General features: G+C 49.4%; 13 protein-coding genes across 13 annotated transcripts; 8 read left to right on the top strand and 5 right to left on the bottom strand.

Moving 5' to 3' along the window:
* Positions 1–210: 210 nt before the first annotated feature.
* On the top strand, positions 211–2044 carry N7462_008648 (CocE/NonD family hydrolase; the record flags this gene model as incomplete). Its single annotated transcript, XM_057080363.1, has 2 exons — positions 211–1842; positions 1907–2044. The coding sequence occupies 2 exons, from the start codon at positions 211–213 to the stop codon at positions 2042–2044; spliced, it is 1770 nt and encodes a 589-aa protein (XP_056930691.1).
* Positions 2045–2470: 426 nt separating this feature from the next.
* On the top strand, positions 2471–3484 carry N7462_008647 (thymidylate synthase; the record flags this gene model as incomplete). The annotated part of the gene is made up of 1 exon (XM_057080362.1): positions 2471–3484. One exon carries the CDS (start codon positions 2471–2473, stop codon positions 3482–3484), a length of 1014 nt encoding a protein of 337 aa, XP_056930690.1.
* A 292-nt stretch (positions 3485–3776) lies between these two features.
* On the bottom strand, positions 3777–4670 carry N7462_008646 (AN1-type zinc finger protein; the record flags this gene model as incomplete). Its single annotated transcript, XM_057080361.1, has 1 exon — positions 3777–4670. One exon carries the CDS (start codon positions 4668–4670, stop codon positions 3777–3779), a length of 894 nt encoding a protein of 297 aa, XP_056930689.1.
* Positions 4671–5611: 941 nt separating this feature from the next.
* On the top strand, positions 5612–6178 carry N7462_008645 (BTB/POZ domain-containing protein; the record flags this gene model as incomplete). The annotated part of the gene is made up of 2 exons (XM_057080360.1): positions 5612–5656; positions 5933–6178. The coding sequence occupies 2 exons, from the start codon at positions 5612–5614 to the stop codon at positions 6176–6178; spliced, it is 291 nt and encodes a 96-aa protein (XP_056930688.1).
* A 74-nt stretch (positions 6179–6252) lies between these two features.
* N7462_008644 (uncharacterized protein) lies at positions 6253–6558 on the top strand (the record flags this gene model as incomplete). Its single annotated transcript, XM_057080359.1, has 1 exon — positions 6253–6558. One exon carries the CDS (start codon positions 6253–6255, stop codon positions 6556–6558), a length of 306 nt encoding a protein of 101 aa, XP_056930687.1.
* Positions 6559–7111: 553 nt separating this feature from the next.
* On the top strand, positions 7112–8215 carry N7462_008643 (DSD1 family PLP-dependent enzyme; the record flags this gene model as incomplete). The annotated part of the gene is made up of 1 exon (XM_057080358.1): positions 7112–8215. One exon carries the CDS (start codon positions 7112–7114, stop codon positions 8213–8215), a length of 1104 nt encoding a protein of 367 aa, XP_056930686.1.
* Positions 8216–10459: 2244 nt separating this feature from the next.
* N7462_008642 (TNT domain-containing protein) lies at positions 10460–11230 on the top strand (the record flags this gene model as incomplete). The annotated part of the gene is made up of 2 exons (XM_057080357.1): positions 10460–10549; positions 10604–11230. 2 exons carry the CDS (start codon positions 10460–10462, stop codon positions 11228–11230), a joined length of 717 nt encoding a protein of 238 aa, XP_056930685.1.
* Positions 11231–11888: 658 nt separating this feature from the next.
* On the bottom strand, positions 11889–13027 carry N7462_008641 (putative cell wall organization protein/glutathione transferase (Gto3); the record flags this gene model as incomplete). Its single annotated transcript, XM_057080356.1, has 3 exons — positions 11889–12050; positions 12108–12572; positions 12629–13027. The coding sequence occupies 3 exons, from the start codon at positions 13025–13027 to the stop codon at positions 11889–11891; spliced, it is 1026 nt and encodes a 341-aa protein (XP_056930684.1).
* A 948-nt stretch (positions 13028–13975) lies between these two features.
* On the top strand, positions 13976–15097 carry N7462_008640 (putative esterase; the record flags this gene model as incomplete). Its single annotated transcript, XM_057080355.1, has 3 exons — positions 13976–14305; positions 14371–14462; positions 14521–15097. The coding sequence occupies 3 exons, from the start codon at positions 13976–13978 to the stop codon at positions 15095–15097; spliced, it is 999 nt and encodes a 332-aa protein (XP_056930683.1).
* Positions 15098–15960: 863 nt separating this feature from the next.
* N7462_008639 (histone deacetylase hosB) lies at positions 15961–19359 on the bottom strand (the record flags this gene model as incomplete). Its single annotated transcript, XM_057080354.1, has 1 exon — positions 15961–19359. The coding sequence occupies one exon, from the start codon at positions 19357–19359 to the stop codon at positions 15961–15963; it is 3399 nt and encodes a 1132-aa protein (XP_056930682.1).
* A 593-nt stretch (positions 19360–19952) lies between these two features.
* Positions 19953–20243, bottom strand: N7462_008638 (uncharacterized protein; the record flags this gene model as incomplete). The annotated part of the gene is made up of 1 exon (XM_057080353.1): positions 19953–20243. One exon carries the CDS (start codon positions 20241–20243, stop codon positions 19953–19955), a length of 291 nt encoding a protein of 96 aa, XP_056930681.1.
* Positions 20244–22378: 2135 nt separating this feature from the next.
* Positions 22379–23197, top strand: N7462_008637 (YggS family pyridoxal phosphate enzyme; the record flags this gene model as incomplete). The annotated part of the gene is made up of 1 exon (XM_057080352.1): positions 22379–23197. One exon carries the CDS (start codon positions 22379–22381, stop codon positions 23195–23197), a length of 819 nt encoding a protein of 272 aa, XP_056930680.1.
* Positions 23198–23528: 331 nt separating this feature from the next.
* N7462_008636 (AP-2 complex subunit alpha) lies at positions 23529–26528 on the bottom strand (the record flags this gene model as incomplete). Its single annotated transcript, XM_057080351.1, has 4 exons — positions 23529–23636; positions 23708–25659; positions 25710–26017; positions 26077–26528. The coding sequence occupies 4 exons, from the start codon at positions 26526–26528 to the stop codon at positions 23529–23531; spliced, it is 2820 nt and encodes a 939-aa protein (XP_056930679.1).
* Positions 26529–27089: the final 561 nt, after the last annotated feature.

The following is a 27089-nucleotide window of genomic DNA, read 5'->3' as shown; positions in this document are numbered from 1 at the left end:
TGGAGGTTCGGGACCTTGTGGGGGAATCAATGAGATGATGTGGGGGATTGGAGGGGGTGGTTTAATCGATGAATCTCGGCTTTATGCCGATGTCACCAAGGTATAATTGTTCATTCAACCGACGTATAGTTTTTGTCATTTTGCTTAGATTTCAATTCTGGTGAATTTCTTTCTTTAGTATTTTCCTGAGAGCAGTCCAAGTCCCTTACTATGCCGCCTCCAGTTCAATCCGCTTACAAGCGCATCGCCCAGCCTCAAGAAGGCGAGAATGGATACCAGGCGCGTCAAACTGGGAAGTCCGAAATTCTTCCAAAGGGATGGAATGGATTCAATGCCAAACCTCTCGAAAGCGACATTCAAGTGGATCATGACATTGAAATCGTTGTTCGCGACGGCGTTCGCCTCTATGCGGACGTATACCGACCAGCCAACGCAACTGAAAAGGTACCAGCTGTGCTGAGTTGGTCATTCTATGGAAAAAAGTATAGTGCGTTGGACATGCTTCCGATGACCACCTGGCACTGCTGTGTTAAACCATCAGAGCTCAGTGGACTGGAGAAATTTGAAGGCCTGGATCCGCAAGCTTGGTGTCCTCGAGGCTACGCCATCGTGAGTGTTGACACTCGCGGGTCTGGACATAGCGACGGTCAAATCTGTGTCATGGGAACTCAAGATGCAGAAGACGGTTATGATGTGGTGGAGGCTATTGCCCGCATGGACTGGTGCAACGGCAGCATTGGCATGGCCGGTAACTCTGCTCTCGCGATCTCGCAGTGGTTCATTGCCGCCCAGCAACCTCCTTCTTTGAAGGCGATCGCGCCTTGGGAGGGCGCTGATGATATTTATCGCGAACAATTCTGTCGTGGAGGCTGGTTCTCAATGAGCAATTTCGACCTCATCGGGAAGGCCATCGTGCGTGGTCCAGAATCTTCCGGCCTTGAAGATTTTGAGGAGATGTATCGTCGCTCGCCAGTCTCCAATGCCTTTTGGGAAGATAAGCGGGCTGATATCTCGCGCGTCAAATGCCCTGTGTTCATTCGCGGATCGGATGTTAGCTCTATCCATACCATGGGCTCCATTCGGGGTTATCTCGAGGTACCTCACGAGGAAAAATGGATCCAATGGGGCAGCAAGCAAGAGTGGTATGAGCTATACAGTGTGCCTGAATCAACAAAAGAATTAACTCTGTTCTTTGACCGATATCTGAAAGGAAAGGACAATGACTGGGAGAAAACGCCTAAAGTTCGGTGGTCTGCCTTGCAGTTTGGAAATCGCGAGGCAATCGATGACATCGTTCTAGATGACTTCCCAGCTCCTTCGACTGAGTATCGTGAATTCTTTTTTGCGGGGAGCAAACAGCTTCACGCTGAGCCGCCTTCAACGAGCCTGCAGGTCTCATATGACTCTGAAGATCGGTTCAGTTTTGCAGAATTCAATTACACATTCGAAAAAGCGGCTCGGTTAATCGGCCTACCCAAAGCGGTGATATACATGTCTTGCAAAGATCGTGATGATTTCACAGTTTTTGTTATTCTGCGTAAAAGGGATAAAAATGGCAAGGACTTGATGCATCTTAACTTCCCGCTCCACGCAACCCCAGTCAAGTCGATAGAGGAGATCCCCGAGAACGAGCAAGCAAGTCTCAATCTCCACCTTGGATCTGTTGGAATCCTGCGAGCCTCTCATCGGGCGATCGATGCTTCAAAAAGCATCCATCCACAATTCCCTTTCCATCCGCATACAAAGCAAGAATTGGTTCCCAAGGGAACTATTGTCAAATTGCAAATCGGCATTTGGGCCATGGGAGTGGATTTCGAGAAGGGAGAGTCCATAAGTGTGAGGGTATGTATTCGCTATCCATTCCCATAATATTTATCATGCTAATCACCTGTGTTTGGCTTTCCAGGTCGGTGGACAATACCCCAGTATCGCGGAATATAAGACATTTTCCCGACCGCGGCCGGAGCATGAATTGAACAAAGGTCGCCATACTCTCCACTGCGGCAAAGAATATCCAAGTTCAATCATTTTGCCTTTTATTTGAATGCAAATTTATTCGTGTATGAATATTATGATACATTTCAATATAGCATCCACGTATGAACAAATGAATTATAGTAACTATATATCTAGAGAGACGAGTGCACGAAGAGCCGAATTTCTAGACTAAAAACCAAGTCAAACCTAGATTAATGAATGATTGGAGATGAAACAAAAGGATTATCATACCGACAACTATGAAAGCAGGATACAATCGTGTGAATGACGAGATGTTTCTACACTTTCTTTCCCAATTAAGTAATCTTGAGGCGGCCTCGATAAGATAAGAAAGGAATCACGTGGTGACGTGTCGCGTCGACGCGCTGCAAGATCCCGACGCTTTTCTCCCCTTCAGATCCACCAGTCGAACAACGAAAATAACCCGAGGGACTGAGTTGAGGGACTGAGTTAATCAATTATACCCCACAAAATGACCCAAGATCAAGTTCTTACTGCCGCCCCTGCGGTGGTGAACCCACCCCACAACCCGTCGCACGAAGAGCACCAATATCTCAACCTGATCCGAACGATCCTCTCCGAAGGTGAACACCGCCCGGATAGAACTGGCACCGGCACAAGAAGCATTTTCGGCCCTCCTCAGCTTCGATTCTCGCTTTCCAAACCCAATCCCGAGGGCGGTGATCCCATCCCTGTCTTGCCCCTCCTTACCACCAAACGAGTCTTCCTGCGCGCTGTGCTTGCAGAGTTGCTTTGGTTCATTTCTGGCTGCACATCATCAATTCCCCTCTCCGAAGCCGGAATCAAGATCTGGGATGGAAATGGAAGCCGGGAATTTCTTGACAAGGTTGGACTGGGACACCGGGAAGAAGGTGATCTGGGTCCCGTATATGGATTCCAGTGGCGGCACTTTGGCGCAGAGTACGTCGACGCAAAGGCTGACTACACTGGCCAAGGTGTCGACCAGCTCAAAGATGTTGTCAATAAGATCATGAACACCCCATTTGATCGTCGTATTATCATGAGTGCTTGGAACCCGGCAGATCTGCGCAAGATGGCCCTGCCCCCCTGCCACATGTTCGCACAATTTTACGTTTCTTTTCCACCGACAATGAAGCTCGATGAGAAGACTGGCAAGCCCAACGAAAAAGGCACCCTCTCGTGTCTTCTCTACCAGCGCTCTTGCGATATGGGCTTAGGTGTTCCCTTCAACATCGCCTCCTACGCTCTTCTTACACATATTCTCGCCTACGCCGCGGATCTGCACCCTGGCACTTTAATTCATACTATGGGCGATGCTCATATCTACCTTGACCATATCGATGCCCTCAATGAACAGCTTACGCGGGAGCCTACCGAATTCCCAGAGCTTCGCATCAAGCGCGACGACCGGGGTAGTGCCGTCGTTGATGGTTGGAAGGAAGAAGAGTTCGAAGTGATTGGATACCAACCCCACAAAACGATCAAGATGAAAATGAGTGTTTAAAGTTGGGGATGGAATTGTGCTATAGGGCCTGATCTTGGACCGTTGTCCGAGTTATGATATTAGACGATACCAGTTTTGGAATATAAATGCCAATGAATTAGACATTGTTATCTGCGATGAAAATGCTAATAGCGTCCCCCAAGCCTCACATATGATGTAGCTGCTAACGCCAAGTGGCTCATGCAATAAATTATAAGGTAAATTTGAGGGTATGATGAACGCTTCCGAATGAAAATGCCCTGAAATGAAGAATAGCCAAGACTCCCCTTGAAGATCGCAAGATGAAGAAGCACTATGGCGAGTTCTCGAGAATCACGCCCGCACCTCGCAACAACACGATTGTATCACCAGATTTCACTTTGTCTCCAATAGTATCTGAAAATTCCAAAAAATCCCCAGAATCAGCGTGGTAAATTCGCAACCGCGCCTCCTCTCCCCCACCGCGGTTATTGAGATTCTCAACATGTAGGCGCTGTGCCGCATCGTCAAGGACACGGCCAACTTTCCATCGGGAGCCGAAGTAAAAATCGCCCGCCGGTGGCTCACTTGCCTGTGTATCTGCTGTTCCCACAGTGTGTAGGTATAGCCTCTGGTCGACCGGGATATTGGCAGCGCCTTTTGCTGAACGTTTCATATTATTGACTCTAGCCAAGCGACCAGCAGCGCTGTTAGGCTTCACGTTCGGCTTGGGGATGAACTTCGAAGATGCCGCAGAAGCGGTCGTTCCTTTTTCTTTGCCCCATTCGCGCACGCGCGCAAACATCGACTTGAGGGTGCCCGCCGCCGCCGGACTGTTGCCTTGCCGCGCGCCCAGCGGGGTAACCTTGGCGCATTCGTGCGCTTCGCGCAAGCGATGTTTGAGGCAGTACTGGCGATTGCAGTTCGGGCAGCGTACACCGGGGTCCTTGAGTGTGTTTATGAGCGTCTTACATGACAGGTCTGCACATTGTTCTGAGTTGTAGATGTTGGGCTTCTCAGGCGCAATCTGGTTCTCTGTCTGGTCTGGGGTGCCGTTGCGGCGTCGCGCCCATTCGCCGGCGCGAGGGCATTTGTGGGATGTTTCAGACCGGTGATCGAGGCAGAAGGTGCTCTGGCAGGACTCGCAGCGAAAAGGAAGGAAATCGAGCTGCCCACAGTATTCAAACTGGCAGTGGCGGCCGATGGATTCAAGGTCGGTGTCAGCCATTTGCGTGAAGGATTCCTCTGGGGTTCTAGAGGATGAACTCCCTCTGGAGACGCTGAGGGGAGACATAGCGAGCGGTAGGAAAAAGCAGACGCTAGGAAATAAAATGCAGATTGGCGAGAAATATATGAAGTAGTGATCGAGGACTGTAGAAGGCGATGGCAATACTTGACTAATAACGCGGAGAAGACACTGGAAGCTTACCTAAGGATCGCGGAGATCCATGAATGTGATCATTTGATTGGACGCCGCTGAGAGTTTACAGTTGCCCATAACGCTCCGTGCTAGAACACTCATGTTTTTGTTCCTGGCCTGGCGTCAGCCAGCTATTGCATGATATCATACTGGGATAGGCAGGACCTTCCAATAATCCAAACCTTCTTTGACCCCCCATTCCTCTCCCAACACCACCACCGCTTTCTCGCTCTATCAAACCGGGAATCTAGAGCAGGCATCATCAGTAGGAAGAAGCGCTTGTTAAAGAAATAAATGCCCATTAATGTTTCAGATTTACTTTTCGTGAGCTGCCATCAAGTGTAATAATGAACTCGCACCCTCAGAAACCCTCTCATGTTGACCTCAACGCTGTACTGAAATTCCAGTAATCAGGGCTTCATTCTGCCGATTCCTAGTCTAGGAAGCCAGGATTTCAACGAAGGTGGGTGCCATTTGGGCGAAACTCTACACAATTTTAAGATTGTTCAAAAGGAAGTTTGAATAATGTAATTGAAGTTGTCTTGTCGCCATCGCCACGGGTCTGTCCATACCCAGCATAATGACATCTAAATCCCTCCAAAATATCACTGACTTTCACCGAACATCTACAACTCTTTAAAGTTCCTTTTTCGACAACTCCTGGATTTTGGCATTCATCCCCTTCTTTCCTCTCGACCTCATCAAGCTATATACTCTCAAGCGAGTCACGTCCATTTTCTGAATCAGCCATGTCTGGGGTCAAACGGAAAGCTCTCTTTGAGCAGCCTGACCTGGTGACTAAGAATGTTTCTAAGTAAGAATCCCGAAACTAGGAAAGAGTGGTTCTTAATGATTTACAATTCTCTTCTCAGGTTTCTTCTCCATCCTGAATACAGCGATTTAACCATCGTTTGTGGAGATGCGATGCTTCCAGCTCATAAACTCATTATCTGTCCCAGATCTGGGTACTTTCAAAAAGTGACTTCCGGAAAATTCAAGGTGAAATTCCTTTCTTTTTCTTTCATGATTCGATATCAAAATTTATATCTTATAGTCCAATCTTGTCTTAGGAGTCTTCTGATTTCATCACACTTAAGGATAAAGAACCACTTCTGGTGAAAAAAATCCTGGAGTACCTCTACACCGGCGACTATACAATTGATGGTCCTACTGCGGATACGAATTCAGCAAGCCAGGTCTTGGATAATCCCACGGTTACAACACTCTCGAAGACAAGAGATGCAAATGCAGACTTATCATCTAGGTCAGCTCTCTACTATAGAAGTTTCCTGGCTGTCAATTTCAATGAGCTCTGACCAAGCGAGTACTCTGTAGTCTGATATCAACTTCTATTCTTGGCCGTCCATGTCCATCCTATTTTCACCTTCGGATGTATGCTGAGAGCGATTACTTGATGATCAATGGACTCAAAGACAAAGCGAAAACGAAGTTCGAGGAGTGCTTTCCCCTGGTGTCTCAGAAAGATGCCTTTGCTCTGGTAATCAGAGAACTATACTCGGACCCTCCACGCACCAACTATCATGAGTTGCGGCAGTCTGTATCTTCCTGGCTAGCGCAAAAGCGCCCAGGAAAAGCTCGCACTTTTATGCTGAGTGCAGTGATTGACCGAGAGATCCTAGACGAGTCTCCCAAATTTGCACGAGATCTGCTCTTGGCCTTGATCGATCGAAATTAAATGTGAAAGAAAAATCGGATGGAAAGGGCGTTGCTTAAAAATTGACATCAGGTTGCATATGAGGCCATATCGTTTACTACAATAATTCTCGGAGGGCCGTCGTTTTTTTATCTGCGCAAGAACATAAATTTATATCATTACAAATTGATTTCTGGATCATTTTCCAGCGAACATCCATTCGCACCCTTTCTTTTCCAAGCGCGGTATAATGCGTCCTTCTCTCTAAGCGACCCCCACGGGGGTTGAGCGGCGCCGAGAAACCGGGCCGATGGAGCCATCCCACTTACAACGCGGGGGTGCACCACTTGTACCGCGGGAGCGCGCGCCATGCACAAATCAGAAGGCGGAACGTGACCGAGGGGTAAAGTGGGATTCACAACTGAATACAACATGGGGTCTTGGGAGCTTTGCATGTCACGGTGCCCCTTGCGTCTGGTGTATAAGTAATGGCCAGGCCGCCGGACCTGCCCGCACTTTTGCGACATTCACCCCTTCTCTCCTACACAAGAGGTTCTGACCTGATATTCCCACTCGCGCGAGACGTGAAAGCACTATGGAGCCTCCCAATGTCGGTGACCGGGTCGAGGACCTTGATACGCCTTCCATGATTGTAGATCTTGATCTCATGGAGGTGAACATCAAGAAGCTGATGGACAAGCTGCTGCCAACGGGACTCAACATTCGCCCGCATCTCAAGACAACAAAGAGCGCCATTCTTGCCGGAAAACTCGCAAAGGCTGGCGCCAAGGGAGGTTGCGTGGCCAAGGTTAGCGAGGCCGAGGTCATTGCCGCTGCTGGATTCGAGGATCTGCTCATTACCTGTGAGATTGTCGGACCTGCCAAGGTCAAGAGACTGGTAGAGCTGTTCCGCAAATACCCAAAGATTCGGATTGTGGTTGACAGTGAGGTCGGCGCCTCGGCAATTAACGATGCTTTGGCGAAATCGGGCATCACAGACCCGATTACAACCCTGATTGATGTCGATGTTGGTCTTCATCGCACAGGTGTGAAACCTGGCGAGCCGGCACTGGCGTTAGCACGGCATGTTGGTGGACTGAAGCACCTGAATCTGATTGGTGTTCAAGGCTATGAGGGTCATCTGCAGCATCTACACAGCTATGAAGACCGCAAGAGCCAATGTCTAGAATCCATGCGAATCCTGACGAGCACCGCGGAGGCATTCCGCAAAGAAGGCTTCAATATGGAAGTAGTCACCACCGGTGGAACTGGAACCGCCGAGTTTTGCGCCACTGTCCCTGGCGTTACTGAACTTCAGCCAGGGTCGTTTATCTTCATGGATACCGATTACCGAAATGCAGTGGGAACTTTCTATTCCAACAGTCTTACCCTCCTGTCAACTGTCATTTCTCAACAAGGACCGCGCGCCGTTACGATTGACACTGGACTCAAGTCATTGACCACAGACAGTGGTCTTGCAGAGTGCAAGGATTCGAGATATACCTATGGCGTTCTTGGCGACGAGCATGGCTCGCTCATGTGGGAAGAGGGAACACCGGCACTTTCTGTTGGCGATCGTGTTGAGATGATCCCAAGTCACATTGACCCCACAGTCAACCTGCACGACGTCTACCTTGCTCACCGTAAGGGCATTATTGAGGAAATCTGGCCTGTTGATTCGAGAGGAAAAGTGCAATAGCTGCAATATGCCGAAAGAGATGAGTGTACGAGCTTATAAAGCGATCTTCAAAGAAAAGAAAATTAGATTTTTAGACATATCCTTCTAATTAAAGAAGATTGGGTTATGAATTTTATTTTGTGTATCAAGTTAATACTTCTTGGTTTCCGAAGATCAAGCTATTCAATGAAAGTTTTTTCTTTCAGGATCAAATGAGAAATCTTCGAGCCGGAATCAATGCTAGCGATGTTTGCAAGGGGCGGTCGCAAATGCAAGATTGGGCACCCTTATAGGAAAGAGGATTCTTCATGGGTGCGCCATCTATTTCCCCGCATTTTTTCTCTGACAGTAGCACTGTTTGGCTCATTCGAGGTACTCAAATGGAGAACAGCATCAATTATCTGATTCGTAGTGAATACGCCAATCTTAAATTTTCTAGAAACGTTTGAAATACTTGCTCTTCAAGTGTTCGAATATATAATTGCTGGCAATGAGATAGACAAGGTAGGACTGGACTATACTCTTATAGAATATCTAGCTGGCAAACCCAAAAGTCTGCATGGACTACATGGGAAGTGCTCTACATATGAGGAAAAAAGGTAGGTTGGTGGATATTTTGATTAAGCTTAAACGCTATCTACGTATTGTAGTGGGGAAATGGCCTACAAAGGGGGATCTCTAATTGGAGGATATCTTTCCAGTACACAGTCCTTACAGGATATAGCTTCAGATCTCCAATAGGGAGAAATATCAACTCTTACACTCTCCTTGCTCTATCTGCTTCTGCTTTCTATAGGGGAGGCTTCCTCCATTGTGGTGTGTGGTGGTTTGTATGCTGGTTTGTTGAGGCTATATCATCCTGCCTGCATTCCCAGGCTTGCCGCTGAGCGCCCTGGTTCAGTATTTACTAAGACTGGATCTCTTCTCCTAGTCCAATCACCGTCTAATCTAATAGATTCTGCTATTACTAGCGACAACTTCTATACCCTTCGATACAGCTAGGTACTACCAGCCCTTATTGCTGATGGCCAGCTTTCACTTTCCTTTTCCGCAAATGCTTACGTGATGCTTTTATCTTACTTGATGTTTGTATACCTGAAATGCCAGTTCTAGGGTCGTGTATTAATGTCGACTTCCGATTTATTGGAAGGTAAATAATTATTCTATATCAAGCATGTGGATTGTGAGCTGAACATTATCGGGATCACAGTTTACGAAATAGCTCGAGTCGATACCGCTAGCGAAGAATTTGGAGCATCTTTGGTGACAGCTAAAATGAACCCCGGTTACCGAGGCAAGACCCTTGTTCTGCCCGAGGCCGCTTCCCCACTGCACTATTTACGATCATGCATTAGCTCATTTTTTGGAAGCTAAGGGACCATCCAACTTGGCCGATGTTATGAGAAAAAATGAGAGGCTGCGAAGATTCTTGGAAGTCGACTTTGCTTGAGATAAGCGTGAAATAAGATAGATCTTGTAATGTGAGGCATCTGGCACAGACTGGGTAATGGGTATATGACATGCTGTAGCAATATCTTAAAATAGGCCACTGAATTGGGTGATTGACAAGTTCGCAACAGGCCTGGTTACAATTTAAATGTCCAAGATTAACCTAAAGCATTGGGTCAGCTGCAATCACATAATCTGACAGCAACATGAGGTTGGGGTTAAAAGTCGGCAGCTCACTTTTGAAATTAAAGGAGACGCCAATTTTAATTGGAATATTAACATAGCCTCCCGCCATTGCTTCACATTGTAAAATAAAATTGTATTGATGAAAATCGTACAAATTAGAAAAGACAATCGGGATTTGAGTTGTGAGGGGTCTTGGAGGGAACCCTACCTTCCAAGACTCTTGGTTTTCTAGTGATATCATGTTTTTCAGCTTGAAGTGAATAACAGAACTGTTTTTGGGGCGTATGATCGGCTAGCTGAACTGGAATATCCACAAAATTCTTGCAGAATGACCCTAGTCCGATCTAAATCTGTTGCCAAGAGCGGGATGGCGTTTTAATTGGCTTCTTTCGTTCCAACACGCTCCCTCCTCCCCAACCTGCGGATAACTGGATCCACTTCATCATTCAGCTCCATGATTATCACGCTATGAATGCAACTCTGTGGAAACTGGTGCGTAATAAAAATTTGTAGCTGGAGAAGCTCATCGATACGAGAAAATTATAAAGTCTGCTGGAAGGCGTGTTTTTACCAAAAAAAAATCAATCAACACATCCCAATCATAAACGGGGAGTCGCGACCCTATCTACAATGCACTTTTTCACGCCTTTAGTAGTGCTCGGTGCACTAGCAACTTCCTCTACTGCATTACCCCATAATAAAGCCCGGGAAGCCTCGGAGGTAAGCTCTACAACTGCTCTTCAATAATGCCAATTCTAAAACTCGAAAACTCAGTTCCAATTTGCCGACTATTGTTACCCAAATCCTTGCGCTGGAATCGTCTCCCAAAATGACAGCTATGTCTGCGGCGACTCACGTTTAGGCCCCGTGAAAGCGCCGAAGAAGTTCCCCCTTAACAATGAATTGCGCACATACGCACGATTTGGTTCTCTCTGCCCTGTTGACTTCCTCGAGAAATGGGCCGGATCTATCAATTCTAGCGCATCATACGAATACCCTCCTTCCAACGGCTTCGTTGTTGATACCAAAGACGCCCCAATCTTAGGAAATGCCACCCTGTCTGTCGGTCAGAAGGTTGATCGCTTTGGCTCCGAGTACGGCTCATTCCTGGCACCACTGGGTTCGCCCTATATTCAACGCTCGTTGCCGCCTAGCAACTTAATCACCTATGACGGCGATTATCCCTTCAATTATCATGTCTATGAGGTAACCAAAAGCTTCGATGTTGGACTGGGGCCTATTGCGCCGTGGTTTGAGCAGCCGGGTATGGGCACCCAGTTTTTAGCATACGATAACGTGAAAACCCTGCTACAAGGCGGTTATTTGCGTCGTCTGGAGCCTGAGCAGTACGATGAGGCTGTGGAATATTCAAACAGCTATACTACTGGGCCATCTAATTAGAGCTTGAAGGTGAGCTCGAGCCTCTTCTTGAGTGCCATCAAATTAATTCCCATGATACACGATTATTTGGAAAAATAAATCGATATACGAACAGTTGAGGATATAATAAATAATACTGCTTCCATTATCTCTAATAGGCAGTCATTTTCAAAAATTGCATACATTCCGCTGTCTAATATCTTCTCGGGGATTTCCCTCTTCAAAATGATACCTTTTCCTTGATCTCCTTGATCAAAGAAAACTCATTTTATATACCCATAACAATAACCTAGTGCATGTATATTAATCCCTCTAGCGAAAATAGCGAGACTGCCAAATCTGATGAGAATGGTCCAAGATATCGAATGGCTCTAGACTCCACCTTTCCGGAATCCACCCAACAAAACCGCCAATCAGTAGAGTAATTCCTTCAGCTAGATACCAAGCAATATCAATATAAGTGCGAGCTTGACTCCAGTCTACTTGATAGGCTCTGTGAATCACGGGGAAAAGCGTTAAAAGAGTTATAGTAGAGTATATTCCTCACGCAGCGAACGATCACTCAATACGTAATATTGCAAATACGGACATACGACCAACTCATATCGGGCTCGGGACACAAATTTGGCCACGACAACATAACATCCGAATTCAAAAAACCTTTCTGTTCGAGGATAGCCTAAATTCCAGAAATTGTCGTTTCATATTCCAGGACAGCCGGGTGTTTCACCCCGCCAACCGTTACCTTACTCCAGTCGCGTTGGACACCTTCTTCGACATCTGGGAAGGGTCCCATGGGCGTGATCGCTTTTGGGTTGATGTCCCAATGACTCTTTGTATACTGCGAATGATTAGTTATCTTTGAACTAAATCACGACGCACAAGAATAAATCCATACGTTTTCCTTGATGTGTTTGAAATTAGTCGACGCCCTCGCCGCCTCCACATCCCAGTACATTCCTTTTAACCAATTGTTCAGGACGGGGTAGTCATGCCGAATCGTTCCTAGATTGCATTTGAAATGTTGGACATAGACTGTGTCAAATCGAATCAAGGTCGCATAAAGGCGAATATCCAACTCCGTCATCTTTGATCCCAGAACAAAGGGGCCACCATTCTGCGCAATCAAGCACTCGAGCTTATTGAGCGCTCGAAATACGGGGACAACATTCTTATCATAAACCTCTTGCGAAGGTGCGAACCCCGCCTTGTAGACGCCTAGATTGACATCTGATTGCATCCATAGGCTGATCGCGTCAATTTTTTCACGGAGGTCTAACGGGTAGAGATCAATTAAAGCCAGCGACGGTGGTAAAAGCTCATTAAATGCTGTGGGAAGCCACCGAAGAAGTTCTGTGCTTTCCTACATTCCCTAGTCAGTATATAAGCAACAAGGTCAGGGATCGCGGCCAAGTGTACATTGCAAACGATTGTTCCGGTCTTCTTATCCCACAATAGAGGCACCGAGTATCGCCCCTGATATTCCGGGTCTGCTCGGAAGTAGATCTTGTGTAGATAGTCTTCACCAAAGAGATGGTCTACAGTCGCGCCGGGATATTCGTCATCGGAGGTGGGGAAGCACCACCCGGGCCAACCCTTCTCATCGCCTTTAGGGTATGGCTTCACAATGCTGACATCAATAAAGTCGGAAAGGCCTTTGAGGTGGCGAACGAAGTTGGCACGATGCGCGAAAGGGCAGAAGAGGCCGATATACAAATGATAGCGACCCTTCTCAGCGGGGAACCGTTCGCTCGGAATGACGCCGTGCCAGCCGTCGGCGGTCGAGGCTCTATGGATCTCCCCCAATTGGACAGCCATACGGGCGGTTATTGGAAAATCCGTGATAGACAATATTTGAGAGCGTTGGTGAGATCAAAATAATGATTTTTAAACCAATCGGTCGTTGTAATCAGGTGAAATGCACAGATGACGAGATAGACTCCCGTGATTAGAAATAACGTGGAGCGACTCAAGGACGAAGCGGAATCTCTCCGCTCACCTTGTCCTCTGATAATGCCCAAATCAACTCATACAACTAGGAAGTTCAATTTATTAATTTATGCTATAATTTTCCTGAGGCATATCAGGCCGGATCACAAAGAGATCCCTTGAAAGGCAACATCACCGTCAGGACCTGATCACCCGATTAGCCCGAATCAGCAAGATCCAAATGCCATCAAAACGTTACATTCGCCAATCAAGCCCCAGTGTATTATTAGTGGCCTAGATCCTTTTTGTCAGCTTCTGGACTGTTCTGCACGGACATGCATATTATTGCAGGCGCAAAAAGCCCAGTATTAAGGCCAATAAACACCATCTGGAGACAATCGTCCCGACAACGATGCCGCACAACTAACTAATCTCGTTAGCAGCCTAGCGCCGCCCGGTGCACCAATAAATCGAGGCTCTGTCGCAACCATGGCTCGCCCATGCTAACGTGCTTCTGAGGCTTGATCAGATCATAGCCCCTAAGACCAGTGCAACATCAAAATAGCTAATTGAAAACAAAAACAAAAAGGAAGATTCTGGACACATATAGAGCAATTATTAGTGCTCTTGGAAAGGATAAAATTTCTAGCATTCTTGCTTTTAGGAACCCGGCCATTGGGTGAAACGATCTGCTGGTCTCAGGCAGACGAATTTTCCACGAAGAAAGTTTGAGGGAGCGGATTTGAGTCGGACTTAAGTTGTAAATGGTAAGGCCTTAAATCCCCTTCATCTGCTCTTCATTCATTTTTTGGCACTGATGAACTGGTGCCGATAGCCATGAGGCACTTGACACCCAGTCACTGGGTTGTCCGGGCTTGTCTCTTATGGCTGGCACTGGTCCTGGTATTCGTAGTGGCTGAGCCGCTGCCTGATAGTCTTGTTTCCAGACATGCGCTGTCAGAGATCGAGCAAAGCCGTGCGGAACTGCAACCTCGCGACAACAGCACCTTTCTTCTTCGCATTTTACCATTGGGAGCTTCGATCACCCTCGGATGGAAGTCCACCGATCACAATGGATATCGGAAATGGATACGACAGCAACTTCGATATGCTGGCTGGCAGGTAGACATGATTGGGAGCTTGAAGAATGGAACTATGCACGACAACGTATGGCACTCGGATCCTCAACAAGAGATATCCATCACAATCTAATCATTATCTGTCTATCGCAGCAACACGAGGGCCATTTTGGCTACCGAATAGATCAACTATATGAGAAAGCCGAGAAAATCATCCCGCATCAACCAAATCTGATTCTAATCAAGTACGTCGTCTCTCGAAATCTCATCTTCTCCCATATCAAACCTAACAACCCCCACCAGTGCCGGCACCAATGACGCCCTCCAAAAACATGAGCCAGGCACAGCTGGCATGCGCATGGGCCGGCTTCTAACCAAACTATACGACGAAATTCCAGGCACAACCATCATCTTGTCCACACTACTCCCCAACAAGAAGCAGCCACGACTAGTTTGGGAGATCAGCGAGCAGCTACGGGTTCTAGCAGCGCTTCGACGAGCAAAGGGGGAGCGCCTGGTGCTTGCGGAGATGAGCAGCTTCATTAAATCTAGCCAGCTTGTAGATGACACACATCCGGATGACACGGGGTACAAGGAGATGGCATCTGTATGGTGGGCAGCCATCCAACAAGCCCACAAAGAAGGCATGCTCCAAAAGGCAGCGAATACGAGCCTCACTGGGATGATCAGCAAGAGCGTGGAGAAGGAGCTTGATGATAGTAACAGCGATCCTGATCTTCCCGCGTACACTGCGGTGGCGCAGCCGTCAGTGAATTTTGCCGTGGAAGTAGTGCGGAGAGTGGGAAGAGGGTTGATTTCCATGTTCTGTATGATGAGTGAGTTATACTGTCTGGCCTATAATCCATTTCTGATGTGGTGACTGACCTGTTTGTATGCAGCTTGTATTTTGCTTCTTTTATGATGGCATAAAGAGAACCAAAGCTCTTTATGCAAATAGATATCATTGACCATAGATTATGAATGATTACAAATTTTCTCTTCAAAAATTTACCCTAGAAAAGACTATGAATGAGCATCTGGGAAGCTGATTTTTTTGGGTGCAAAAAGGTATCACAGTTGCACATACATTACTAGATATCATTGCCATTACCAAAGGCAATTTTTCTCTCAAGGATAGAAAGAATAACAAGCCTGAGCAGTGGAAATACTTGGGTGTATCCTAAGTGCAAATCAAAATGTACTATTATAGGTGAGAGTAAGACATGGTTCATTCGCAACAATTATATTGGACAGCGCTTACGTGCCCACTAGACCATCCAAGCTATTTTGATATTCCGAAGGTAGATTATGGCACTGTTAAGGAGACCCCTTCAAATGCTACGTTCTGTCTACGTGTATCTTCAAACCACCTTATTCACGTAGAGTTCCGCTTAGGTAACCAACTGATACTATCAAATTTCGTATTGTGTATTGTTCAGAAGTCTGATTGGGAATCAAAACAAAAAGTAAGCCATGGATGAAAGATAAAACAAAATAGACAATGCCGCATCCCAGGCCCACCAAAATCATAGGAAAGAAAAGGAATCAAGAAACCGTCCGATACACAAGGGGTATATGAAGTAGAGGATGGAGACCAACAACTGAGAACATATGCATGCAGTATGACAATAGAGAACCAAGCCCATCCATGACGCCTGTATTATCCTATTATCCTTGAAAAATACATCAAGCGACATACAAGATAGAACATTTGGTACGCATAACCCGCCCATCAGATGCATATTACTGTTTCTGCTGGGGGAAGAATTGTCCATCATACGATTGAGGTTGTGTAGATGAGGGGTGAGGCCGGTTTTCCGGATAGTGTTGGGGGGTCGTGTGGTTTTCAGGGGTAGAAAAGGGGATGGGGCTGCTGGATGTGAGGACGGGAAGACCCTGTTTAGTCTGGGAAGTTGAAGTTGGGGGCGAGTAGATGTTAGAAGAATGGGTTGACAGATGGGGATTTTGAGGGAGATTTGGCGTCAAAGGGGGTGATGAGTTGGTGCCAGACATTGGGGTCTGCTGGAAAGCAGAGGCGGGCACTGAGGGAGCAGGCCATTCAAAGGGTTTGGAGGATTGTAGACTGATGTCCATAAGGCTCGAATCGACTGTTTCCGCGGCAGAATCCCAAGGAGAGGAGGCAGTAGGTGTGTCAGATGCTACTCCGAAATTAGAACTCGGCTTCTCTTGCTTTATGAGATCACTGGTAGCCAAGTCCGAGGGAGGCATCGGTAAAGGGGGAGGAGAGCTGCTAGGTGTAACCTCAGAACAAATCGCAGCTTTCCCACGGGCAATTTTAGAACCACTGGCTTTTCTGGAAGATCGTGGAGATTTCGGTGGCTTTGGTGCCTTCGAAGCTGCCTTGCGCTCTTCTGCAGCTTTTTTCTCCCGAGCAGCTTGCTCTTCGGGCGATGGCACAACCAATTTGATTTTGCGAAGACCAGCTGAGAGGTTCTCCACATCATTCGCTGGGACAGTAACTTCGTCAGAAAGTTTGGATGGCAGGTACCCGGATGGAAGTTTTGGGACTGGCGGGGCCTTTCTTGGGCTTGCAGAACGTTTCGGTGTCCCCTGCCTTGGACCACTAGTCTTGCGCGTACCAGCAGATTTCACAGGTGTTGCCGCAGGTTTAGCCTGATCAATAGCAGAATTCAAGCCACCCATACTGATAGGCTCTGTTGCACTAGTGCTTTTTCTGCGACTGGCACCCACAGATGGAGACAAGTCTGCCGAAGACAAGTCTGTCGAGGGATCCGGAAGGTCATTCCCATCAATCGTTGTTCGACGATTCTTCCGCATAGCCTGTTGGCGGGGAGTAGCAGGGCGCGGCGAGTAAGGCGTCGGGGATTTAGCCTTTCTGACTCGAAGCTGGCGTTTCTCCTCTGGAGGCGGTGGCGGAGGTGGAGGAAGGATTGCAGGATTGATGCCACCGTTCAAAGCCACCTGGCGGTCACGCCGTTGGCGAGAAGCCTCAGCGTTGAGATCCTCTGGTCGGCAGCTCATTGTTTGACGAGTCTCGTCGGGGATTAGAATCCTAGACAGCACATATGCTGCAGTTGCCCAATCCACTTCCGGCAGAGGTAGTTCTGTGCCAATGGTGGAACTAGAGGGCTTGCGATCACGCGGGGGAATGACCACTTTCGCCTTGAAAGATGTCGTAGAAGCGAGGAAAGACGGCGTGGACTTCTCGTATTTCTGTGGTGTGGAGACGAGAGCTTCTAACTCCGTGAGCATGGCTGGAGACCACCACTCAGGGTCATATTCACTCTTGTTGGTATTAGTTGGCAGATCCAGTCGGTTGGTCATCTCGGGAGTAATAGTGTTATCAGCCGGTTCGTTGGCTGGGGCGACAATATCAGCCAATCCTGCTAGATGGCTGAGCACACCGCTGGTCAGAGCCCGATCGCTATAACCTCCTTCAAGAACACTAATCACACGTCCATCAACGCCGAGGCCTTCTTCCTGGGACATGCGCACGACATCCGCTGTGAACCGGGCGTAAAACTCGGTTGGCACATTGGCCCCATGTCGTTGCATACCCTCACTTTCCCATTCGCTTGCATCGAATCCTGCAGAGATGAAAATCGCAGCCTTGGGAGTTGGACCGCCGAAGGTCTCGGTCAATTTTTGAGTGTGAGCGCGGAGGAAGTCGCGAGCTTTGTTGATCAAGGCGATGTACTTGGTCTCATACAATTTCCAGAAATCAGCCTCAGTCCTCCAATTCTCTAGATGAACGTTCCAGATTGATTGGCCATGTGCTCCGTCAATGCAAACACTGGCGTTGCGCACTTTGTCAGGGTCACCTCCCTCACAGGGGTATGACTTAACGTCATGCAAACTGTAGTATCCAATGGCCGTCTTCTTGTAAGGCGCAGCGTTGCGTGGCGCGTTGGACGCCTTGTAATTGTGGTCCCACGCAATCTCCTGTGACCCATCGCCGTGGTGGAGATCGAAATCCAGAATCGCAGCATGTGTCAAATCGTAGTGCATTGCTGCATAGGAGATACCGACATGGACGTTGTTGAGCCAACAAAAGCCGGATGGGAAATCTGACGAACAATGGTGACCAGGAGGCCGAATGCAAACGAATGCGCGCGATGTGGGACCAGGACCAAGGACAGCATCAATACCATCGCAGACTCCACCTAGTGCGCCCTGGAGCGCCTCCAGAGACTCGGAGCACAGGTAGAGATCGCCAGAGTGAAGTGCCGGGCCGTCTTTGCCTTCGGTGCTTGGTCGAACCAACTCTTTCCCTGTAAATACAAGACGCGACTCCGCAACATCGCACATGGTTTTTAGATCCGCCATCCACTGAGTTCCATGAACATTGGTCACAGCACCATCCAAAATCGGTAAAGATCGTGACGTCTTGCGAATAAGGAATGGTGGGGGCAGTAACTGCCAATCTAGATCGGGATGGTGTGGCGCAAACCGTTCTCCTGCATATCGTCGACCCAGGCGAACGTAAGCGGCAGATATTCCCAAAACACAGGCCCGAATGCGCTCAGGTCTCTCCACGATTGAGCCAAGAGTTAACTTCGAGGTCCGCGGACGCGAGAAGCGATGGCCATAGCAAGCGTCATGGACCAGGACGACCGTTTTGGGTTTGAGATCAACAACCTGATGCAAAGCAAGCTCCTTTTGAAAGTGATCCGTGGCGACAGTAGCTGCCGTGGGACCCTGCATTTCCAGCGAGGTTAAAGACAGCCGGTGGGATGACATCGTGGGCGACGTGACTGCTGTTGAGGGCCCCACGTAGTTAGCAGAAGAACGACGCGACGAGCCAGCACGAGGGGAAGTAGGGCCAGATGGGCCCGTTGGCTGAGATACGGATCGCAAAGATGCAGCCGAGGGACGTTTATGGAGTGCAGGGATCGACTTGCGGTGTTCATCGTGTAGGGAACTCGCGCTGGGTTTCCGCTGGGACGCTGTCACGCTGGCGACGGAGGAACGCGACGAGGTGTCGTGGGGGGTTAAAAGGGACGGAGACTGCGGTAGAGGGGTCGCGACTGCGTTTGCCAAAGATAACTGGTTCAAAGAGTCTGATAAATCACATTGCGAGGCCACTTGGGCTGGGTTGTTTTGGCTGTTATCAATGGGTCGCGGAGGCGGATCATCCTGAGGGGGTTTGGAGGGGTCCATAATACCATAAGGACCAGGGAAAGTGAACGCATGAGAAAGTGGAGAAATATCAATCAAAATGATTGTCACTCTGCAGTTCCCGGTGGATTTCCTGAAGTGTGGGAGGGAGAAGAAAGAAAGAAAGGAGCGCGGGATTGGATTGCATGTGTCCCTGGGTTGTGATCCTGGTTCTTCATGGGGCAAGGGGCCAGTCGATCCGATCGCCCTTCCAAACACTAGGCATTCCCGCCCTCTACATACTTCCCCGCTGGCGTCGAAATGTCGAATGATTTAACTTCTAATATCAGTCCATTTTTGCATCTCCTTATGCTATATAGAGACACCTGGCAGTCTAACAATAAAAATAAAAAATAAAAAAAGGGAGAGAAATGGAAGACATGAAATGCATAACCCCATATAAGGACCGAACAGTGTTGAGCCCAGCCCATCCAGGAACCACAAGTATGAACGCCTCTGAAACACCTCCCCCATCCATTAAATTCACCGAAAAATCCGAATTCAGCCGAGACACCAAAGCTGAAAAAAGAACATGAACATGAGAAAATAAAAAAAAATCCAAATAAATCACAAAGAAACAAAGAAGAAACGGAGGTCTACCGCGATCGCAGACTCCGCCATTGATACCATTGATACCATCGGCGGCCCAGCGAGACCTTCTCATCAAGAGATTCTTGAGAGCGGCGGCGAATCTTCTCTTCTTCTTTCCGAGTCTTCTTCTCTGTCTTGAAGCCACGGGTAGCGTGTGAATCGCAGAAACAGTGCATATGGACGGTCTCAATGCTGATGCCGGGGCAGCTGTTGCGCCGCTGGCCAGAGCAGACGCTTTGCCCGGCGTCTTCCTCGCAATGGCACCACTCGTATAGGGTGAAGTATTGGCGACACATTATGAAGAATTTGCAAGTTCAGTAGTTCACGGAATTTGATGCCGATCCTTGGAGCTCGTCTTATCGGCCCGCTTGGCTGTCACTAGTCGTGACGAACAGTGGAGATATGTGGAGAGAGCACTGGAAGAAAACTGAACTGCGTCGGTGTCCAAGTTGTGAGGCGTCTATCGTAACCTTCAAGGTGTTGGAAAAGGGCCAATTGAGAATAGATTTGGTAGTGGTGAGTGTAGTAGATTGGCGATATAAGGTATAGAAAAGAGACGAAGAGGTGGGGAGAGCCAAGGAGCTTATTCCACGCCCAGAGTATGCTCAGCGGAAGTGCCGGATCACGATCGGCCTGTCAGGGACCAAAGGAGGCACGATAGCGTGGAAAGTGGACAGCAGAGATGGAGTAGAAAAGGAGGTTCAGGCCAGCTGAGTAGAAAAAAGGAGGCAGGAACAGAGTGAAAAAAAAAAAACGAGGTCAGCGAGCTGCTACCCTGCAGGAGGAGCACTTTGTGTTCTAGATCTATCGTGACGGAAGGAAAGTTAGAGCTGAGGGGTCAGCCTATAGTCATAGCGAACAAGAAGAGTAACGAGTGAATTGCTAGAGTCATGAAAGAACCATGGTCAATCCCCGGGTCTGACGTCAAAGAAATTGATTTGATCTGTCGCAGCCACTTGGGATGGCGAGCGGATATTAATACCTGCCCTACGCAGGTCCCCGGGGAGGACAAGCCGGACGATGGAGGACAACCAGGTGAACCAAAACGTAGCTACGGAGTACCAGGATCCTAGTCACTGCTGACTGCCTTGGGTGACTAGCCTCATCCGTCTGGCGCGTCGAACCGGGTTACATATTCGCCAATGAGAACCACAGACCACCGGGGAAGAGGTAGTATTACAGACGCCTGGCAGGCCGAGAATAGACCGCGTACCGCTCTTCTGTCTTGGGGACAGTGCACTTGACCAGCCTACACCCACCAGGAGGAATTGAGACAAGTCACTGGGCAGCTCATCTTGGCGAGCGCCCCCCTTGTCACTGGTCAACTGGGGCTCATGTGAGGTAACAAAAACCGATTTATTGTCTTGGCTGTAGGTCGAACGACAATAGAACACCAAAAAAAAGAAGAAGCAGGAAAGACAAAAAAGGAAAAGCTGATTCGTCATGTGGTGAGGAAAACAGACAGGGGTCTAACAATAGGCGTATATAGAAGGTAAAGAAGGATAAGCTGCAACAAACCGGTTGAAACTCTCAGGCGTCAACTCGGATCAAAGAGCGATAGCGCGTCGTCAGGGCTGAGACGAACTTTAGGGGCCCCGCGGAGAGCCGGGCGCTTCGCCAGGGTTTCTTTCCCGACCCTGTACAACGTTGATTGGACCATCCTCTGTCTGAGCTGCCGCCAGGAGCCGGACTGGTCGAGAGTCAGTTGGCGCCGGAGTGGAGCGATTCGTGCTACGGCGGGCGCTGGCCAGTCACCTAGTTAGAGGTTGGGGGGTTAGTGGATTGCGGTTGCACCATTCCTAGCGTCGCATGGCCCGATCCAGGAGAGATGAGATCATGTCGATCCTACCCGGACGCAAACGGCCGTGAAGAACATGGGGGCTGGATATGTGGCGGAGGACGTGCAAGCGTGGCTGGGCCCGGAGTGGCTTGATTGGTGCACGTGATACTTGACGTATCACGTGGGCTTATCTGATGCTTTCATGCGTGGGAGGAATTGAGACATGAGGCGCAAAATGGCCAAGAGATCAATCAACAGAAGCAAAGTGAAGCGATACACAATGGCAGCATGATGACTATGAGCACCGTGCTCATCGGTCTAGGTTTCCTAGAAAAGAGCTAATCGTTTTAGGCGGAGCAGCCTTGAAACCTTCTGGAGCTTGACAGGTCAGGTGACCTATTTTTTCCCGCGGAGAATGATGCCTGAGGCTGTTATCGACACTTATCAACCGGGCAGCTCGAGTCTAGTCATCAAATTCCCCAATTAGCACTCCATTGGTGACGGCAGGGGGCTCCTCCACACGTCGTCTGTTGCTTCTACACCCTTCTTCGCACTCAATCAATTATCCAAGGCCTACTTCCACCAGGTCTCAAGAGAAGAGCCCCTCCACTTGCCATGACCACCCCATCAACTACCGACTCAACGCCCAACATGGCCGCCACCCCCGCGCGCACCGCAACCCTCCTCGCCAACCTCGCCGCGGTGAGCGCGCGCGTCACCACGGCTGTTACTCACTCCCCGACCCCCGCCAAACCTGTCCGTCTCGTCGCCGTCTCCAAACTCAAGCCCGCCTCCGATATCCACGCCCTGCACCAACCCCCGACCTCACAGCACCACTTCGGGGAGAACTACCTGCAAGAGCTCCTCGAGAAATCGCGGCTGCTACCCCCCAGCATCAAGTGGCACTTCATCGGTGGCCTGCAGTCGAACAAGTGCGTGACGCTGGCACGCGACGTGCGCGGGCTCTGGGCCGTCGAGTCCGTGGACTCGGAGAAAAAAGCTACCCTGCTCAACAAAGGGCGCAGCGAGCGTGCCCCCGATGCCGAAGAAGACACCGCGCGGCAGGCATCAGGCGAGACAGACCTGCGGCTGCGCATCTACGTGCAGGTCAACACATCCGGGGAGGACAACAAGGCCGGAATTGAGCCCAGCGCGGCGCCGGGGCTGGCGCGGTTCATTCGGGAGAAGTGTCCGCTGCTCAAACTGCAGGGCGTCATGACAATTGGGGCAATTGCGCGGTCTAAGGCGACGACGGCGGAGACGGAGAATGAGGATTTCGTGTGTCTGCGCGAGACGCGCGATCGCATTGTGTCTGAGCTGGGGCTGACAGGGGCAGATGCAGAGCTGGAGTTGAGTATGGGGATGAGCTCGGATTTTGAGGGGGCGATTGCACTGGGCAGTGACCAGGTACGCGTTGGAACGACGATCTTTGGCGATCGGCCCCCCAAGGCGGAAGCCAAGATCCTTTGAGATTGGAGACTGGGAAATTTGTGTGCGGTGAACTTTTCTTTACGAGTTATGAATTGTTGCATACGGAGCGTGAAGGTCGAAAACAAGCTAGCCTCTTGGCTGGGGGAGGATTGTGAAAATGAGCACATGCATAGATGAAAAGGTCCATTCGAATGGACCGCCGGGTGCTGGTTTTCTACTTTGTATCATCATCGAGGCACCCTTGTAGCAGTCCAAGATTATACAAGAATACACGAGACATCCGAAATCGAACGCTCAGTGATAGTTGGCTAATAGAAAGCTACCGGAGATATACATGCAGACCCTCCCATCGCGTTTGAAGATGCCTTGTTTACTCGAGTCCACCTGCCGTGGTTCCCTGGCCCAGCTTCTGTTCCATTTGCTGGGCCAATCCCTGCGGCACACCATCCTGTGTAGCACGAATAGTAACGCGGTACATCTATAGTCCCAATTAGTTGGATCTCCCAAGAAGAGCGCAAAAGAATTCAGGGTGGACACGTGTAGACTTACCGACTTCTCATAGTTGGGCTCCAGCCGCAACAGACAGCCTGTCTTGCCCTTCTCAAACTGGAACACGCCGCATCCAACCATATTCTTCGAGTTCGGATCCACGCCATCCAGGATCTTCCACCCAAACCGTTCGACGGTCTTGCGGGTGTATGCCTCATTAATGACCTTGTTCTTCCCACTCAACCCAAAGGTCTTCTGGGCCTCCAGTGGAGGACCGCCAATCTGGCGCCAGCGCTTGAAGAAGTCCTCGGCAGACAGCGAGGATGGCTCCATGTACCGGTGCATCAGGACCGGAAGCTGGAGAGTGTAGGCTTGAAGAGCACCAGCCAGATAGGAAATACGAATAGTGGGGGCATCGGAGAAGGGGCCATGTGCGGCACAGAACAGGGTCTGTTGAGTCTGGGAGGCGGGGCTAACACTTGAATCGGGAAGATTCTTGGTATCGATCTTCAGGTTTGGAGAAGCGGGGTTATCGACGGTAGTAGTCAAGGAGTTGATGGCGTAGGTCGACTTATTGGAGATGTAGAGCTTGACAACACCCATGTGGCCACGATATTCCGAACGCATTCCAACCTGGATTTGCGCGTCTTCGAAAAGTACGCCTTCATGAGCAAAGTAGAGTCGATTGTAGCCAATATCCCACTCGGGTGTCAAGTGTGCTGCGCTGGCAAGGTTTGGGGCAGGTGCTGGTGGTCCACTGAAATCCAGACCAGCCAAGTCACCGGAGGCACTGGTAGCACTGGCAGGCGTTCCATTCGATCCAGTACGGTTGCCATGAACGATCGTGGTGAATGTACGCTTGAGACCGGTGTTTTGGGCCATGAGAACCTCTTGTTTGTCAGCATTTGCAGCTTTGCCGCCAACAACCCATGTCTTCCTCTCGCTAGTGCCGGCGGTCTTCTGGTGCAGTCGGGACAAAAGAATAGAAGCGCGCTCTGAGAATGGCGGCATCTCATCGCAGACAGTCCGGAGAAGATCGTCAGTAGGGAGAGTTGCCAGGGAAAGGTATTCAAAGGCTCGTTGCTGCAGCTCAGAATCGGGAGAGTGGCTGTACAGGCGGAAGATCTGCAACAGCTGAGGCTTGATCTCAGGGAATAGATTGACAAACTTGACAAAGGATGACAGAATCATGGCTCTCGCGTTGTCTGTTCCGCTGAACATCTTGGCTTGTAAGGCCAAGAACTGTTCAATCGGACTTGAACCGGGGTTATCAGCAATCAGATGACCGTATTCACCCAGTACATAACAGCCAATCTTCACCAAACTCTCGTGGCAATCAGTCTTGAGATAGCCGAGAAGCGTGTGGGCTGCATAAGCCTGTAATTCTTCATTGTTTGTCACAATCTGAATAACTCGTTGCCACACTTCATCATTGACATGATCACCCGCGAGAGACAGGAGCTTGAGGGTCATATCGATATACCACTGGGCATCGGTAGCATATTTTTCGGTCAAGATAGCAACCTTCAGTACCATTTCCTCCCGAATGGCATAGTCAGCTGTCTGGAGGTAGCGGAGGAGTTCGTTGACAATTGGGCCGGCGTTGGTAGTATCACACATGCTGTACAAAAGGTCCAATCCCTTCCGGCGGACGCTGATATCTCGGTCTCGGAGAGAGCCCAAAATAATGTTCTGGTGTTTTTTGATAGGGTCGAGAGTTTCCGCCCGGGCAGCGAAATGGGTCAATGCATCCAGGCCCAGATAGCGAACGTTTGTTTCGCGTGACTGGATATACTTACCCAGGCGGGCAGAAATCTGCATCATGAGAGAGTGCTCAGAGTCAAGGTGGATAAGGAGGTTGATGGCTTCGAAGAGAATGGCGTTTTGAGCATTATTCTGCTGAACGTTCTTAGGCGTCTCCATTGCAGCTTGCATAATTTGGGCCAGGGACTCTCGGATGATCTGACGAACGTGGCTATCCTCTAGAATGGGAGTAAGAATGGGAGCAAGCCCTAACCAAAGATGAGAACAATACCTGATGGTGGATAATACTGCAACAAACGCAGAAATTTGACTTGGATCCATGGGCACGGCACACGATAGTAAAGATAGTCTGGGGCGATATCGTTGTCGACCACGATCCGCTTCAGCCGCTGTGCGGCCTTGACATAACTGCCCCTATACTCGTTCGGCATATCTTGGGCAAGTGCCATGACAAGTGAGGTTACTGAGAGTGTGACACCCATGTCGGGGTCATCCATAATGGAAATGATTCTCTCGGCCCATTCATTCCGAACAATGCCCGGGTATTTGCGGTACAGACGAAGCAGGGTGAGAGCGGCCTTTTTCTTGACGAAAGCTTTTGAGGTCCTATATCAATGTCAGAGCCGAGGTTCGGCTGAGGAACCGATCAAGAATCAATCACTCACGGTGAGATCAAAAGACGGTGCACTTCGGATGCCAGGGCCTCTCCAAGCTCTCGGCCACCCACATTGGCCACTGCGTGCAGCGCCAGACAATTAAACAACTCGTTGTTATCCAGCAAATCCTTCCGAATACTGTTCACAACCAGGTGGAGAAGTTCGTGCTCTTCGTGCAGAAATAGTGTGACAGCCAGGTAGCCTATCTGCTTCTCGGAGTATTTATTCGAGGAGATGAGATTGACAGCCTCCAAGTGTCCAAAGTCGACGTCGTAGCCCTGGATATAAACATAGAGCAGCTTGCACACGTACTTCTTCTTCTGGTAACCGTTCAGGTTGCCGGACTTAAACTTCTGGCGAATGTTGGCCAGCTCTTTATTAACACGCTTCTCCTCCAGTTCCCGCGCCCGCGCATTGCGCAAGTCCGCAATGAACTGGACCAAACCTCGCATCGACGACATGGTCGCAAGAGGGTTGTTTGCTCCTTACTCGGACGTTTCGTGTGGGGTCACTTCCCCGGGATCACAGAGGGGTCTCCCTCGCGAACAGACAATACAGGATGAATCGGGGGGTGGGGTTCAAGGTACGGACTCGCATGCCACGCGGAGGTCACCTCAGGGGTTTGCGATCGGACGGACCACGTCACACAACCATATCCCGGCGTTGTCGTGGCGTCGATGTTTCATTGGCCGTCCAGAGTTCGACAATGAGCAGATCGGAGGCGTTTGCCGCACACAGGAGAGCTGGGGAAACAGGGGGTTGCCGGTCGCGCCGGGAATCTTCGTAGCGAGTGGATTGTCAGCAAACGAAATGTTCAGAGCTCAGAGACTCGAGTCGACTCGGAATATATCAATCATACCACCACACAGTTAGCCGGAAGGCTTCTTTAAACAGGACCAGGAAGGACCAAAAACAAGTTGAAGTGAAAGCCTCCTCCATAACACCGCATCCGCGCCGTCCTTGGGCCACTTCCGTTGTCGATCGCCCGGGTTCCGCTGTGGCACGGCGGAACAACGTTGATG

This window comes from Penicillium macrosclerotiorum, assembly GCF_028827735.1.
Source record: "Penicillium macrosclerotiorum strain IBT 26536 chromosome Unknown utg000008l_segment0_segment0, whole genome shotgun sequence".
NCBI lineage: Eukaryota > Fungi > Ascomycota > Eurotiomycetes > Eurotiales > Aspergillaceae > Penicillium > Penicillium macrosclerotiorum.
Note: the sequence above shows the minus strand (reverse complement) of the source record. Positions and strands in the feature narration are given on the sequence as shown.